The sequence below is a fragment of the Andrographis paniculata genome, unplaced genomic scaffold, assembly GCF_009805555.1.
Source record: "Andrographis paniculata isolate CXL003 unplaced genomic scaffold, ASM980555v1 Contig82END, whole genome shotgun sequence".
In the NCBI taxonomy this organism is placed as follows: domain Eukaryota; kingdom Viridiplantae; phylum Streptophyta; class Magnoliopsida; order Lamiales; family Acanthaceae; genus Andrographis; species Andrographis paniculata.
In genome coordinates this window covers 677,082-693,887 of record NW_026137620.1, presented here as the reverse complement: position 1 = coordinate 693,887, position 16,806 = coordinate 677,082, and the positions used below count along the sequence as shown (strand labels likewise).

The 16,806-nt window shown below is 28.7% G+C and overlaps 1 protein-coding gene across 2 annotated transcripts; it reads left to right on the top strand.

The window, feature by feature from the left end:
• The first annotated feature begins 3,999 nt into the window (after window positions 1-3,999).
• Window positions 4,000-10,509, top strand: LOC127241476 (ADP-ribosylation factor GTPase-activating protein AGD3). Of its 2 annotated transcripts, none has more exons than XM_051260543.1 (20): window positions 4,000-4,287; window positions 4,389-4,589; window positions 5,150-5,226; window positions 5,373-5,473; window positions 5,730-5,800; window positions 5,881-5,943; window positions 6,028-6,072; window positions 6,285-6,350; window positions 6,436-6,483; window positions 6,638-6,733; window positions 6,804-6,845; window positions 7,271-7,486; window positions 7,569-7,700; window positions 7,787-8,017; window positions 8,115-8,201; window positions 8,276-8,611; window positions 8,687-8,835; window positions 8,926-8,980; window positions 9,051-9,535; window positions 10,108-10,509. In XM_051260543.1, exons 2-20 carry the CDS (start codon window positions 4,545-4,547, stop codon window positions 10,220-10,222), a joined length of 2,460 nt encoding a protein of 819 aa, XP_051116500.1. In that variant the 5' UTR covers window positions 4,000-4,287; window positions 4,389-4,544; the 3' UTR covers window positions 10,223-10,509. The 2 variants fall into 2 exon arrangements, with proteins under 2 accessions (XP_051116500.1, XP_051116501.1); XM_051260544.1 differs by having other exon boundaries at window positions 4,380-4,589.
• The last annotated feature ends 6,297 nt before the right edge of the window (window positions 10,510-16,806 follow it).

The following is a 16,806-nucleotide window of genomic DNA, read 5'->3' as shown; positions in this document are numbered from 1 at the left end:
CTTTTTCTTCTTAATTTATATTAATGATTACAGTTGATAATTTTTATTTATATGTTTTTTTTCCTTGAAAAATAAAAATAAAAATAAATAAAAATACTGCAAGTAGTCAAAAAGCACACAATGCCTTGGCCATACTTGCTGTTTTAAAAATAATCAAAGTTCCCTTTTCTCTTTTGATTTATTCTAAAATTCCTTTGTTTTTTATCACTTTCACAAAACTGGAACTAATATATATCAATTCAATGTCCCTTTGTTTCTACTTTATAGACCGAAAATTTATATACTGATATTAACGATATAACATAATATTATTGACATGCCGAAAAATTTTTAAAAAAAAAAACTAAAAATGTTAATAATAAAAAATTCCGTCAAATTCCGGAAATATTTCATTTATAAATTACAAATAAAATATGATAAATTTGGAGACAGAATAAGTATTTTTTATTTACTTTTGATATCTAATTATTTTATTTATTCGGTATTATGATATATACAATAATATTTATATGTATTGAAAGTTAATATATTTATATCGGTATTATAATAAATAGTGAATTTTTGTATGCTAACAATATATTCCTTCCGTCCCACATAATTTGTTCTTATTTTTTATTTTCGTCCGTCCCACATAACTTGTCCTTTCTATTTAAATATAATTATGCACTTTAATCACATTTTAAATTTTAAATTTTATAATTTTTTCAATTTTAATTAAACTATTTGCTTATCTTAATCTTAAACTATAATTATTTTTACTAATATATTTTTTGATTACATACTGATTAAATTTTACATAAATTATTGTATTTGCAGTAATAAGCCCAAAATATTTGAGAAAGAGAGAGTACGAAAATATGCATAAGTTATTGACTACAAATCCACAAGATCATTCATCATCATAGTACAATATTAGGTGGTCTAAGGTGGCTCTAGTGATTTTTAGAGACAATTAGAGAAAATATATATTTTTTTGTCAATTTAAAAGATATATATATACTTTTTTTTTTTTTTTTGACGAAGTTTAAAAATATTTATATTTAAATGATAGTTGATGATTAATCTTTATGATTACCATTTATTTTTTTCGTTTGTATTTTAAAATAATGTAATAATATGTATAAATAACAAATATTTTAATGTATAGTAAATGAAATTTACTAAAATGAAAATGTATAATTTATCTTTTAACATTTTTAATAGTTCCGGTTAGGTAATTTTAACGGGTTCTGAACATATGATTTCGAAATTACAAGTTCACTTGTTACAGTAATTTGGTTATCCTCTAACCGTCACAAGCATTGGATTTTGTCGCTGCACGTGTTCGATATTTAAGTAAATAACAATACTAAACAACAATTAACTAATATTATGAGTGTAATAATTTTGATTGTGAAATCAAAATTATTATTATTTAGTGCATAAATTTCAATTGACATATAGTGTGTTATTTATATTGTTTTTTAAATAAAAATTCAATTAAAAACCAAAGAAATTCTCAAAATATGTATATATACATTATATATATATATATGTGTGTGTTGAGAGTGGGAAGACATTCCTATTTAATTCAGGACAATGACAAGATGAAAAAATACAATTTTATGTTGGAAGCACAATGGGGTCAGCTAATTAAATTTGTCCTTCCTAAAAACCTTAATATTATTGCAATATAAATATTTTCAATTGAAGGAATAAATCAATCACATAAATCCAAAAAAACCCTCAGAATAAAATGTCCATGCGAATGAATACAATTTTATTTAAAATAATAACAAGAAATATTTAAAACAATCACAATAGTTTTTTTTTTTTTTTTTTTTTTTTTTAATGATGTGATAACTCGCAGCCGCTACCTCAAAATGTGCACTGAGAATCACAATAGTTGTTTTCATAAGGCGAAAGTTTACCTTAGCTTTCATTAAAAAAAAAAAAAAAAAAAAAACTTTGCTTCAAATAATGTTGGAAAAAAAATATCTAAATTGAGATAGAATTTCTATTACAAAAATGTTATATAAAATTTTTTATTTTTATTTAAAGTATTAAGTTTAATAATGATTATTTTTTAAATAATAATAATGTATATAAACATTAAAATGAAAGAACACTTAGCCAGACAAGCATGACGTAATTTTTGGATCCTCTAAAATTTTTACTTTAAAAAATATTATATAAAAAAAAAATAGTTTTCAATACATATATATTTATAATTATAAATTATATGGATTAAAAAAAAAAAAAAACAAATAACATACCCCAAATATTTATAAATTTTCTTTTCATATATATATTTATACCATTACCTAATAATATTATTATTATTTTTAAGATAATGTGAGAACTCGCAACGGTACTTGTCGAGTGAGCTTTGATAAATTTTCGATCAAACTTAATATCCTGCAAATTAGGTTTGACAAGACAAGTATTATTATTATTATTATTATTATTATTATTATTATTATTATTTTTTTTTTTTTTTTTTTATATATATGTAGTGAACAGTGAATATTTTTATACTTCATCCGTATTTTAACAATCTATCTATTTTTTCATTTTGGTTCGTCCCATAACAAAGTATCTATTTTTTTTTTTAGTAATTGTACTATCTACCTAACATTACAAATATCTTTATAATTTACGATATATTACACAAACGTAATTACCTTTATATCATACAATATTAATAGGGTTAATTTAGTCTTTTTACATTTATTTTTACTTTATTCAAATATAATACTTATATTTATAAAACTATGTGCAAAAAGCAAATGAATATATACATATAAGACAGAGAGAGTATAACACAGTACAATATTAATATCATATAGAAGTATAAACTGTATATTTTATATACTTCTTCCGTCCAAATAAAAAGTATACGTTTATTTTTGGCGCATAATTTAAAAGATAATAGTATTTTAATTATAGTGGAAATGTAAAAGCGGTGTAATGATATTTTTGTCTTTATTTTACTTTTTTTTTTTTTTGTATAAAAGTAATGATGCGATATAAAATAAAAATATTTGTGAAAAAAATAGGATATTTAATTAAATAGTTAGTTTATAATTGTACATTTAAAAATAAAAATATGTATATTTTTAAGTAGACAAAGAGAGTATTCTATTATTTAAATATAGTTTAAAATTAATAATATATTATGTTAAAATATAAATTGTACATTATATTATTACATTATTGTACTTCTTTATGAATTGTTAATTTGACAGTAAAAGTTTTAGCACAATTTTAAGAGATTGAAGGTAGGTTTGTTTTGTATTTTTATTATTCTTATATTACTTATTTATTTTGTATTTTATTTTATTATTATTTTTTTAAAAAAATGTACTCATTCTGTCCCATATCTATATATATATTTATTTTTTTTATAGAGTTTTAAAAATATTAGTATTATATTGAGATAAAATATAAATAAAGATAAAAAGATTAAATTATCCTAATAATATTTGTGTAATATATGATAAATTAAAAGAGTATATGTAATATTATGTAGATGATACAATTATTAAAAAAAAAATAATATTTTATTATTAGACGAAAAAATAAAAAATAGATATATTGTTAAAGTGCCGGAGTATAATCAAAAAATTTCACATGGAAGGTAATAAAAATTAAAATGAGACAAAAGGAGAAATATGACTGTAGTCTTTCCTGTAGCCATTGCTGACAGATCCCAGGATCTCAACACCAGACAGATCCACACAGCCAATACCGTGGGATCCACACGAGGCCCACAGATCCCGGGACCTCCAACCAATCAATGGTCCTTTCCTTCTCAAAACACGCAGTCTGTCAAAACTCTGAAACAGGCAACTTTCAGGTTCCAGTAATAGCATCCAACATCAATTATAAAATTAACGAATTTATTGAACTTTTAATTCAAGAATAATAAAAATTCCATTAATTTCATCTACTAATTGCAAACCCAACTTATTTATTTATTATTTAAAATAAAGGGCTCTCAAAATTGACAACTTTTCTTGATTCTTCAACAAAACATTCATCGATTCCCAAGACTTGCTCCATTTCCTGCAGATTATCACAATACACAATCATCCATCTCACTTGCTCTCCACTCTCACTCTACCCACCACTTTTCTCTCTTTCTCACTCCTCCTTTGCCTTTGCCTTTGCCCTAGGGTTTGCAATCATAACCACCCCCCCCCCCTCTCTCTCTCTACCTCTTCTAGATTCAATTTTTTGATTTCAATTTCATCCCAGCTTCTAATGGAAAAGCATTGAATTGGACTCTAACCCTAGCAAACCCTGGTATTTTTCCTTTTTTTGTTTTTTGGTTCTTTTTTGGTTTTTGCCTATAAATTTATATTTATAATTTTTCTTCCTGTGATTTGGGGGTGGAGTTGGATCAGTGAAATTCTGGATCGGGGATAGAATGGGAAGGTGTATAAAACTTGGATTAAGCTTGAATTGGGGAAAGATCCGCCAGTTTTTATCTGTCAATGGAAGTGTATTGCTGATTTGAGAATCTCCCAAGCTGATAAACAGCAAAATTCGATATCGACAAGATGCATTTTGCTAAGCTCGATGATTCTCCTATGTTCCGCAAACAGGTTTGGTTTCTTCACTTTTTCGAATATTAGTTTTGTTCCTTTTTTTGTTTGTTTGTTTGTTTAATTTCATTTTGCACAAGTGATGATTTGATTGAAATTATTCCCCTTAGCTTGAAACTGCTTTGTAGTTTGTTCGAAAAGTTAATTTGCTGCGATTCTGATTCATGTCTGCTGAATTCCTGATGGGAGAATTCGATGCTTAGCATATTTTGTTATCAGAAACTTGCGATTCATAGTAATTGGAAGCTGAATTGTCGTGAATTTGCACTGTTTTTGCCACTGTGATTTGTGATTCCAGAAGAATGTAATTGAGAATGCCAAGAGCTCTATTAAGTCGTTAATGGCGTCGTCTAGATAATTCTATAATTGAATTTTCGGGATTAGTGATATACCTTTGATCTATGATGCCAATACTTATTCTTGGTGTTTTTAAATTTTTTCGGCCAAATTGCGATTTGATTTCGAATTTTGATGTAATAGCTTCGAGGTAGTTCGAGTAGCCCTGAGCATTTCTTCGTGGTAGTTCAAACTAGGGTGATTTGAGTTCCCTGTGTTGACAGATTCAGACATTGGAGGAAAGTTCCGAATCGTTAGGGGAGAGATGTCTCAAATTTTACAAGGGGTGTCGGAAATACACGTAAGAACAGAGTTTTTGTATCACATTTTCGTTGATTAAAAGTTAAAAAACTCGAGGATCAATTTTATTTCGAAGCGTTGATTTTTTGAACCAACCGATCGTTCTCATTTTTTTGTGAGGTTTGAATTGTCTTGTTCAATGTGTAGTGAAGGGCTCGGCGAGGGATACGACGGGGACATAGCTTTCTCGAGCGCGCTCGAAACTTTTGGCGGAGGGCACAATGATCCCATTAGTGTTGCCTTTGGAGGTATAACATTTTCCCGAGTTTTTTGCGTTGTTTCGATAAAAGTTTTGGAAATCGTGAAAAAAAAATTATTGTAGATGAATAGTATCAAAAGTTTCAGAAGTACGGGTAAACAGAGTTTTTCTTATATTTGTCTATAAGTTTGGATCGATACTCATCGATGAAGCGTTTTCTAAAGATGGATTCTTGATAATTCGAAAGCCATAAGTAGATACAAAATTCGATTCGATGATATTAACAAGTACCGTTATGGACGTAGGTCCTGTCATGACGAAGTTTACCATTGCATTGAGGGAAATCGGAACGTATAAAGAGGTTCTTCGGTCTCAGGTGAATTTATTTTTTTCCCTTACACCATTTTATCGAATACGAGGCTTATATTTGACTGATTTTCAAATTTTCCGACTCAGGTTGAGCATACTTTGAATGATCGTTTACTGCAATTTGTGAATATAGATTTGCAGGATGTTAAGGTACTAAACTTTGCGATTTTTAAAATCCTTTACGATCTTTTCAAGTGTTTTATTCGTTTAATTAATGGATACATTATTATACAGGAAGCACGGAAACGATTCGACAAGGCTAGTCTTCTTTACGACCAGGTAAGATACGCTTTCACAGCCTCGAGTTTCATCTTTTCGGCAGTTTGCATATTAATCCGCTTCAACGTAATTTCATCGTCCTGGATTGTTAGACCAAGTCAATTTTTTGAATAGTTCACCCCTCGTCCGGACTATAGTGGAAGATTAGAATTATTTGCATACATCCGGTAGTGTAAGCATAAAGAGTTCTAATGTGCCGAATGTCGCCGCAGGCTCGTGAGAAGTTTTTATCGCTTAGGAAAGGCACGAGAAGTGACGTAGCAAACACGTTGGAGGAGGTAAAATACCAGCTTGACATTGAAAAAAACGTTAAATTCACGACGGCGGTTTAGCGTATTCTAATCTCATCTTTGACGTTTCCAGGAACTTCACCATGCTCGGTCGACTTTTGAGCAAGCACGCTTTAATCTGGTAATCTTTTTATGACGCCTCTATTTGCTTAAACTCTTAGATATTACACCGAACAAAGTGCAGGTTCAACGAAATCGAATTGTTTGTTTTTTAATGAAAATCATGTTCTATAAGCGCATCGTCGCATACTCATTTGAGTCTTTTAATTCTTCAGGTGACTGCACTTTCCAACGTCGAAGCGAAGAAAAGGTTTGAGTTCTTGGAAGCGGTCAGCGAAACAATGGCAGCTCATCTTCGGTATTTCAAACAGGTAAAAATTGAACCATACGATTCATCGACGCCATGTTTCTCGACCCGCTTGATTCATTTGTTCTTCGTAGGGTTACGAACTCCTGCATCAAATGGAACCGTACATTAACCAGGTTCGTCTAGCTTAAAAATATATGCCGCTACGATGCCAATGTTACTTTTCCCGAGCTGTTTCTATTTTCTACTCCGTAGGTGTTAGATGCGATGTTTTGAATGTAAAATTGATTTTTAGTGTAATATAAAAAATGAAAATTAGGTGTTTGATTAGACGTTTTGAGGAGAAATTGTTTTTGATGTAGTAAATTTTCGGGAAGGGTGTGTTTATTTGTGGTTTTAGCTTTTTAGTTTGGATTTTTGAATAGTAAAAAATTGAATTTGAATAGTTGTTTGATGTGATATTTTGAATGTAAAATAAATTTATAATATAATATAAAAAAAGAAAAGCAAGTGTACCATGTGATATAGTAAAAATTCTTATATAAAACCCACAAAAGAACACAACCTTAGCATCTAATCGAAAAGGCACTTGTGTCTGTAGGTCTCAACTTATGCGAAGCAATCGAAAGAGAGATCTAACTACGAGCAGGCCGCACTTAACGAGAGGATGCAAGAATACAAAAGACAGATCGATAGAGAGAGCCGATGGTCTTCGAATGGCGCCAACGGCTCTCCGAACGGAGACGGAATCCAAGCCATCGGGAGGAGTTCGCATAAGATGATCGAGGCCGTCATGCAATCCGCCGCCAAAGGAAAGGTCGAACGGCATTAACATATATTCGATTTTTTCTTCTTCCTATGCTTTTATGCGCGTTTCTGAAGTATCGAACGTTTCTCAGGTTCAAACTATACGTCAAGGCTATCTCTCGAAACGATCGTCAAACCTCAGAGGTGATTGGAAAAGACGATTCTTTGTTCTCGACAGCAGAGGAATGCTTTATTATTACCGCAAGCGAAGCAGCAAACCTTCCGTGAGTTCCTATTCCGACGATATTTACGATAATCTAACACGGCTTATTATTTATTTTTTTTCTCATGGAATTTCATTATGCTGCAGGGATCGAGCACCCAACTTTCTAGCCAAAGGAATAGCTCTGAACTCGGCTCTGGACTGCTCAGCCGATGGCTATCGTCGTCTCATCACCATCACGGCGGAGTACACGACGAGAAGTCCGTCGCTCATCACACTGTAAACCTGTTGACGTCGACGATAAAAGTCGATGCCGATCAGTCCGATTTAAGATTCTGCTTCCGGATCATTTCCCCGACGAAGAACTACACACTGCAGGTCAGCTGCTTTATCCATCGAACATATATTCGGTATCCGATTTTAGTGATTGATTTGGGTAAAAAAAACGTAGTCTTCGATTTACTTGTCAGTGCAGGCGGAGAGTGCCTTGGATCAAATGGATTGGATCGAAAAAATTACCGGCGTAATTGCATCTCTACTGAGTTCTCAGGCTCCCGAGAGGGTAATTTTTCGAGGGTCGAACGTGAATTGTTTTGAAGTTTCTAAACGGTTAAAGTATCGATTTTTTTGTTTCAGTGTTTACCTGTGAGTCCAATGGGAAGCGGCCATCACCGATCGACCAGCGAGAGCAGTTCGTTCGAGAGCGCCGATTTCGATCACGGAGCCGTCGACGAATATGCGGCGGAGAGATTCGCCTCTTTGCATATGGACCGTCCTATGCGAAGCTCGATGCAGCAAAGAACGGGTCCGAAAAGCGAGAAGCCAATCGACATTCTGAGGAAAGTATGCGGCAACGAAAAATGTTCGGATTGTGGCGCTCCCGAACCCGACTGGGCGTCGTTAAATTTGGGCGTGCTCATTTGCATCGAATGCTCGGGCGTCCACCGTAATCTCGGCGTGCACATCTCTAAGGTAAGAAAACCGAAAACTATTACGAAGTGTCCCGAGATGTCCTAACCTATGACTTGCTTACCGTATTCGATGCAGGTAAGATCGCTGACTCTCGACGTTAAAGTTTGGGAGCCGTCTGTCATCAATCTATTTCAGTCTCTCGGGAACACATTTGCGAATTCCGTTTGGGAAGAATTGCTGACGCAGTCGAAAGACGTGTTTGAAGGAGATCTCGGCAAGACGGGGTAATAATTCTTCGTATGATATAAATCTTTTTAGTACATCCTTAAAGTTAGCGTCTTCGATGTAAGAAGTTTATGAAATGCAAAATTCAGGAAACCCGGCCCCGACGACTCGATTTCTACCAAGGAGAAGTTTATTCACGCGAAGGTAAACGACTACATACTTTCGATTTCTTTTTACGGTTTTTAAACGACGAAATATTCCCGATTTCTTGCAGTACGCCGACAAGCTCTTCATCCGGAAGCCCGCCGACGTTTATTCGGTGGCACAACAAATGTGGGACGCCATTCGCGGGAACGATAAGAAAGGATTATATGGGTTAATAGTCGGCTCGGAGATCGACATAAACGGAATCTACGTACACGGATCGTCGGGGAATAATTCTTCTCTCACCCTCGCCCGAGCGATGCTATTGCAAGAGCACACGGCGATCGATCCGTACTCCGGTTGCTTGGATCCCGACATATTGCGCAAGACGTTCTCGGGTTCTTCGAATTTTCCGGGCGAAGGTATCGTCGGCGATTTTGATCTCGATGGGTGCTCGTTGCTTCACCTAGCTTGCGAGATCGCCGATATTGGTATGATCGAGCTTCTTTTGCAATACGGAGCGAACATAAATGCTTCGGATTCGAGATCCCGCACGCCTCTTCATCGTTGTATCGTCAGACGTAGAGGCGCGTTAGCTAAGCTTCTCTTGACGAGGTAAGATCGTCGTCGTTTAATATCCCGGTCAGGGGTAGGAAAATATACCAAAATACCACATATATCGTACCGAAAATATGTCGAAAATACCGAATTTTTGGTATACTGTAAATTTCGATACGGTATGTACTTCGAATTTTTCGGTATATACTGAGATATCGAAAATTTTTCAGTATTTCGGTATTTTGGTATACATCGAAAAAATCGACATACCGAATTATTTTTTATATATTTACCGAAATACCGAAATGATTATCTTTTTATATTTAATATATGGTAATATATTCTTAATAATTCTAAATAGTAAAAAGAAAATAATAACTCGGTATTTCTGTGTTATGGTATAATGCGTTATATATCGATTGTTTAGATTTAGATATTTTGGTATAATATTATATATGCCAATACCGTTTAAATTTCGGTATAATACGGTATATATCTACCATTTAAATTTCGATATTTGATATAATACGGTATAAATCGATTTTGTTTAAATTTCGTTGTAAATTCGAAGATTGATCTCGAGACTGAGTTTCTTTTACAGTTACGAATATTTTGCATTGGTTTTTCAGGGGGGCCGATCCTCGGGCAGTCGATGGCCAAGGCAAAACCCCGCTACAGCTGGCGGTGGAGTCGAATTTCGACGACGGTGAGGTTCTCGCATTACTTTCGGATTCGCACGAATAACGACGATCGATTAAGGGCCGGCATTGTGTATCGGTAATCTTCGATGTGCTACGAACCGAACCCGGTGTAAATTACGCGTATCGAATGTAGCTTTTGCAACGGAGAGTCTACACGGCCGTGTTGCGAATTTGCTTAGCGGCGTGCAACGGAGATGTGCCGTCGTCGTCGTCGTGTTCTTCGAGTCTTCTCTCTCTTTTATTATATATATATTTTGTATGTATTTATGTATGTATGTATGTATACATAAGTGTTGAGGTTGTGATGGGAGTGAGGCATTGTTGGTGTTTTTTTTTTGTGTGTCGTTTGTAAATGTTCTTTTTTTGGGCTGTTTAGTGATGATTTTGAGGATTGGTGAGTTTGAAAACTGTTCTGTTTTATTTGATTTGATTTGATTTTTATTTTTTTTTTTTCAATATTTAGGCTTTTTTAATATATAATTTTTTGGCGTTATTTATGTATTGTTTGTTTTGTGTTTTGGTTTGAAATAATTTTTTTTTTTTCGGGGTAATAGGAAATTATGTTTATAATATAAAAATAATATTAAAAAAGTGTTTCTGTAATATTTTAAAATTTAAAATCCATTTTTTAACACATAAATTTCTCTTCTACATATGCATAAATACATGCTATATGTGTGTGCGTAAGTGTACTTTTCTACTGTGAGTTGGATTAGGTTTTGCATTCGATTTATGTGATGTTTTATTATTATTTAATTGATTTCGAAATATTGAAAAACGAAAATAAATAAATAAATAAATAAATATGATTCCATGTCGACCACGTACCCCAAGAAAAAACATTATGATTAAAATCGTACAAATTGCACAAAAAGATAAATTGGGGAATTAAAAAAAGCGGGAATGTGACAGTAAAAAACACTGCAAATAGGAGTATATATATATATATATCTACATCATCATATATAATGGCACAAATTTTATTTTATTTTTCTAATTTTATTGTTTATATTAATTTTTTTAACAAAATTATTATATTAATTATATTTAACAATATTTACTAAAACTAATTTTCATAAAAATAGTAGTATTAATTATTTTTTTAAAAAAAATTATAATTATTTTTAAATCATTGAAAGTTTTATCTAAATACTATAGTGATATTTATAATAAATAATTTTATTTATATATAGTTCTATTCTTTTACTTTAATAAATAAAAAAAAAATTTATTTTTATTAATGATCCAATAAAAATTTTATAATATTTTTATCTTATTTTCATATTAAAATACTCTTTCGGTCTTATGTACTATGTTATTTTTCTTTTTTGGAAAATGATTACACATTTTAATTTTATTTTAAATTTTAAATTTTATTTTTTTAAATTTTAATTAAATTAATTAATTATCTTAATCTTAATTTATAATTATTTATATTATTAAATAATTATTTTTACTAATATATTTTTAATTATCTATTAATTACGCTCTTTTTAAAATACGGTGTGTAGAGTGTAGCAGATACGTTAAGGAGTATTTTATTTTTTAATATATGTCGAAAGAAAGTGTGATAATTAACCGAAACACGGATAAAATAGTAAAGTAATAATAAGAATGCATGAATTATCGTGTAGGTAGATCAACGGTGAGGAAAGGCGGGTCAGAAAATGGAGGGTTGAGATTGATTGGAGCACAAGGTTCGATGTTCCGCTTTCGGCTTTGAGACAGCGACGCCAGCTAAGGCTATGTCCTTTGTGGGTCCCGGAGCTCTCCCCTGTCTCTTCATCAAATCTTTTTCGTGTTTAACTGTTTTTTTTAAGGTTTTTTCTCTTTTTTCTTTTTTTTCTCGTATACTCTCTCGATCTTATTTTTTATTTTCGGCCGTCTCAAAATAAGATTATCGTTTGTAATTTAGTAATTGTATTATCTAATATAATAAATATAAGATTATTGTTTGTAATTTAGTAATTGTATTATCTAATATAATAAATATCTTTATAATTTACAATATACTCTTTTCGTTCCATCATAATCGACGCTATTTTCATTTTTGTCTCTGTCGTAACAATTGATATATTTTTATTTTTGGTAAAAATTATTAAATCAAAACATATTTAACAAATATAAATCAACTTAATTAAGTACATAACATACAATATCATAAATAATATAGGACCCACTCAAAATCTTTTTTATTTCTACATCTCTCTTAGAAAAGATAAATATTTTTATCTATATTTAAAACTACACATCTTCTATAAAATTGATTTATATTAATTATAAATAAACAAAAATATTTTTATTTACTTGTATTATATAAAATTTTATTATCTACAAAATGATATTCATATTGCATATATTTTTAATTACTATATAATTTTTAAATATTTAAACATATATTTTAATTTTTTTAATTATATATATTAATTTACTTTATAAATATAAATATTATTAATTATAAACAAATAATATAATAATATCATAACTAATAATTATTAATTAATTAAACATCCTAAACTTAAATATCGTATCCCTAATCAAAATGCTCAATTCCAATGGAAAGGATAAAGTATTAAACAAATGTTATTACTTTTATATTGTATAGATATTTTTATCTTTTTTACTATAATTCAATATAATATTAATATTAAAAAATTTACGTGTAAAAAGTAAACGTCATCCTTCTAATGGAAGGAATGAAGTAATTTGAATGTGTTACGTAGATACGGGAATTTAGGTAAATTATAATTAGTAAATAATTAAAAAATATATTAGTAAAAATAATTATATATTGAGATTAAAATAACTAAATAGTTTAATTAAAATTTAAAAATTAAAATGTGATTAAAGTGTATAATTAAATTTTCAAAAAATGAAATTACAAGTTATGTCGAATGAACAAAAATATAAAATAAGAATAAATGATGTGGGATTCAGGAAATAATACTCCCTCCGTCCCAAAAGAATTGTGTTGTTTTTCCATTTTCGTCCGTCCTAAAACAACTATTCTGTTTCCTTATTTAGTATTTGTGGTCATCACTTTACAACAAAATTATTCGTACTTTTTCAAACTACCCATGATTATTATTCTAATTTACTTTTAAAAATTCTTAAAAAAAGTAAGGACATTTTAGTCTTTTACATTATATTTTATACTAATTTTCAATTAAATACTATTATTCCTTAATTTTCGTGCCAACTCCCAACAAGACACTTCTTCCGGGACGCATGAGTATGAAACAAGTTGAAAATAGCTAATCAGTATTCTATAATTCTTTTTCATTTATTTTTCCTTTTATTATTAGAATTAATTATAGAGATCAGTAAACTTTAATATATAGAAAAAAAAAAAAAAAAAAAAAAAAAAAAAACAATTAATAACTTAATTTTGAACACTAAGACAAGAAGGTGTTAAGTTTAACATATTTTACAACTTAGAATAATTCAACACTTAACAAAATTTAAACACCAGTCCCTTAACAATATATATTTATTTTTTTATTTTCGTCCGTCTCATAATAAAGTATCAATTTTTTTTCTAAGTAATTGCACTTTATACTAATATTAAAAATACACTTACAACTTATAATATATTACATCAAGTATTATTATCTTTATATCATATAATACTAATAAGACATGGTCTCGCATAACAGTGCGGGGTAACCACAGTATGTACTCAAAATCCCATACAAATAAGTATTTGGGATTAAGATAATAGTTATTCACTCTATTCCATAACAAAATATTTATTTTTTCATTTTAGTCTGTCCTATAACAAAGTATCCATTTTTTTTTAGTAATTGTATTATTTACCTAACATTACAAATACCCTTACAACTTACAATATATTACACAAATATGATTACATTTATATCACACATACTAATAAGGTTATTTTAGTAATTTCTACTTTATTCCTACTATATTCTAATATAATACTAATATTTCTAAAATTACGTGTAAAAAGCAAATGGATACTTCTTTATTGGACATAGGGAGTATTACTTTTTAAAAATAAATATTTAGTTATTACTTCCTCCGTCCCACGTACTGTGTCTGCTACACTGTAGACATAGTATTTTATGAGGGATGTAATTAGTAGATAATTAAAAATATATTAGTGAAAATAATTATCCGATAATATAAATAATTATTAATTAAAATTAAGATAACTAATTAGTTTAATTGAAATTAAAAAAAATAAAAAATTTAAAATGAGATTAAAATGTGTAATCATTTTCCAAAAATGAGAAGTGACATGGTATGTGAGACGGATAGAAACGACAACGTGGACATGCTATGCGGGACGTATAGAGTATTATTTATTTATTTTACTATGTGCATATATTCAATGCTATAAATTTGGTTTTTTAGATCATATTTTTTGGAAATTCTGTACTTGTGTCCGTTTGTGAGATATTGAGATTATATAAAATATAGAATAAAATATTTATTTATTTATTATATTATAATTTAATTTTACATTCAAAATTTTACAAAATAAATATTTATATCATATTAAATAATTATTTTAATTCAAAAATCAAATGCAAAACCAAAACTACACAAACATACACAACTAGTTGGCGCACTCATTTTTTTAAATATACTCTCTTTGTGTCATATTTATATATCTATTTATTTTTTTTACGAAGTTTTTAAAATATTAGTATTATATTGGGATAAAATATAAATAAAAGTAAAAAGATTAAATTAATCTTATTAGTAATATATGATATAAAGATAATGATATTTGTGTAATATATTGTAAATTGAAAGAGTATTTGTAATGTTAGGTATATAATACAGTTACTAAAAAAAATGAATACTTTGTTATGGGACATACCAAAATAAAAAAATGGATAGATTGTTAAGAGACGGAGAGAGTATTTTTTGAAAATATTAGTGGTTTTTTTTTTTTCTGAAAAACTTCAATATATTTTTATAAAACAAAAAATTTAATATACTGTAGACACTAATTATTTTACGATTCCTATAAAAAGTTATTATATTAAATATATATTTATTTGTAAAATATTAGGAATATCAAATATTTTAATATTCTTTATTACTCTCTCTCTACAAACTAATGTCCTATTTTTCTATCTAGGACGTTCAACAACTATTGTCCTATTTTTTTTTTTTTTTAAACACAAATTTTATATTGTTACCCTTAGTTCATTTAGTACTTTTAATCTCTACCATACACTTAAGGGCAAATTTGTCTATTCATAATAAAAAGATAACCAAGTAAAAAACCGTGAAAATATATTTTAGGGCAATAGAAATTGGATGGAGTAAGTATTAGTTTTTTCTAAATTGAAAAAGACAAATGTCTATAAAAGGAGACTTAAGGATTTGTGTTTGATTGTTTCGCTTAGGATGTGTTATTTTGATGAAAACAAATACATACATTTCCTAAAAGATATAACATATTATATAATTTAAAATAATATTAAAGTTTGTATTTATATTTTATAAAAAAAGAAAAAAGAAAAAGTAGAATAAATATAAATAAAAATAATGAAAAAAATAAGACGAAAGAATAATATTTTATATTAAATATTACTTTTATAAATAAATAAATACTCCCTCCGTCCAGCTAGAAAGTATACATATTTCTACTTTGGGACGTTCAATTACAAAATAAACATTTCATTAAATACCTTATTTTTTTCCACAAATACCCCTACTTAACATGACATCATTACTTTTACACTAAAAAATAAGGGCAAAAATGTCATTACACTACTTTTAACTACCCACTATAATTAAAATACTATTATTTCTTAAACACCGCGTCAAAAATAATTGTATACTTTTTTTTTTTCTTTTTTTTTTTTATGGACGGAGGGAGTAACGTATATATTAAAAATCATATAATAAAAATCTTACACAAATCATACAATCAATTATTGTTTCACTTAAAGGTGTGTTTTTTTATGAGTTTGAAAAAAAAAATTGATTTGAGTTTGATATGAAAATAATGTTTGATAGAATATTTTCTGAAAAAAAAAATGTATTTTTTTTAAGAAAATGCAAAGTTTAAATAGTAAAATTCGAAAAACTCGACTAAAGAAATATACTCAAAATAAAATAAAAATATACAAAACATAAACAAAATACACAATAGCAAGAACAATAAAAAAATATCAACACTAGGGTACGTTTCTTTTTGATAAGTTTGGTAAAATTTTGATTTGAGTTTTGTATTAAAATAATATTTGATAAGATATTTTATATAAAAAAAAATATATATATATATTTTTTTCGAAAAACGTAAAGTAAAATTTGAGGTAAAGAGACACGTAAAATTTATTATGGGTGTGTTTGTTTGGAGGTTTGGATTTTGAGTTGGGATTTGAATAGTAAAAATTTTGAATTTGAATAGTTGTATGATGTGATATAAATAGGTGCTGATGTGATGTTTTGAATGTAAAATTGATTTTTAGTATAATATAAAAAATGAAAAATAGGTGTTTGATTTGATGTTTTTGGGGGAAAAAAATTGGATGAATAGTAAAAGAAAAATCCAATCCCTCAAACAAACACACCCTATGTGTTCATTACAATTTTTTATTAAAGACACTATTTCTCATCGTGTCTTATGTATTCTATAATATT

Excerpts from the sequence above, each read along its gene's own strand:
- LOC127241476 (XM_051260543.1), top strand. The coding sequence starts at position 4,545 with ATGCATTTTGCTAAGCTCGATGATTCTCCTATGTTCCGCAAACAG. Across the intron at positions 6,734-6,803 it reads ATCTTCGGTATTTCAAACAG|GGTTACGAACTCCTGCATCA; the intron begins GTAAAAATTGAA and ends TGTTCTTCGTAG. Across the intron at positions 8,202-8,275 it reads GTTCTCAGGCTCCCGAGAGG|TGTTTACCTGTGAGTCCAAT; the intron begins GTAATTTTTCGA and ends TTTTTGTTTCAG.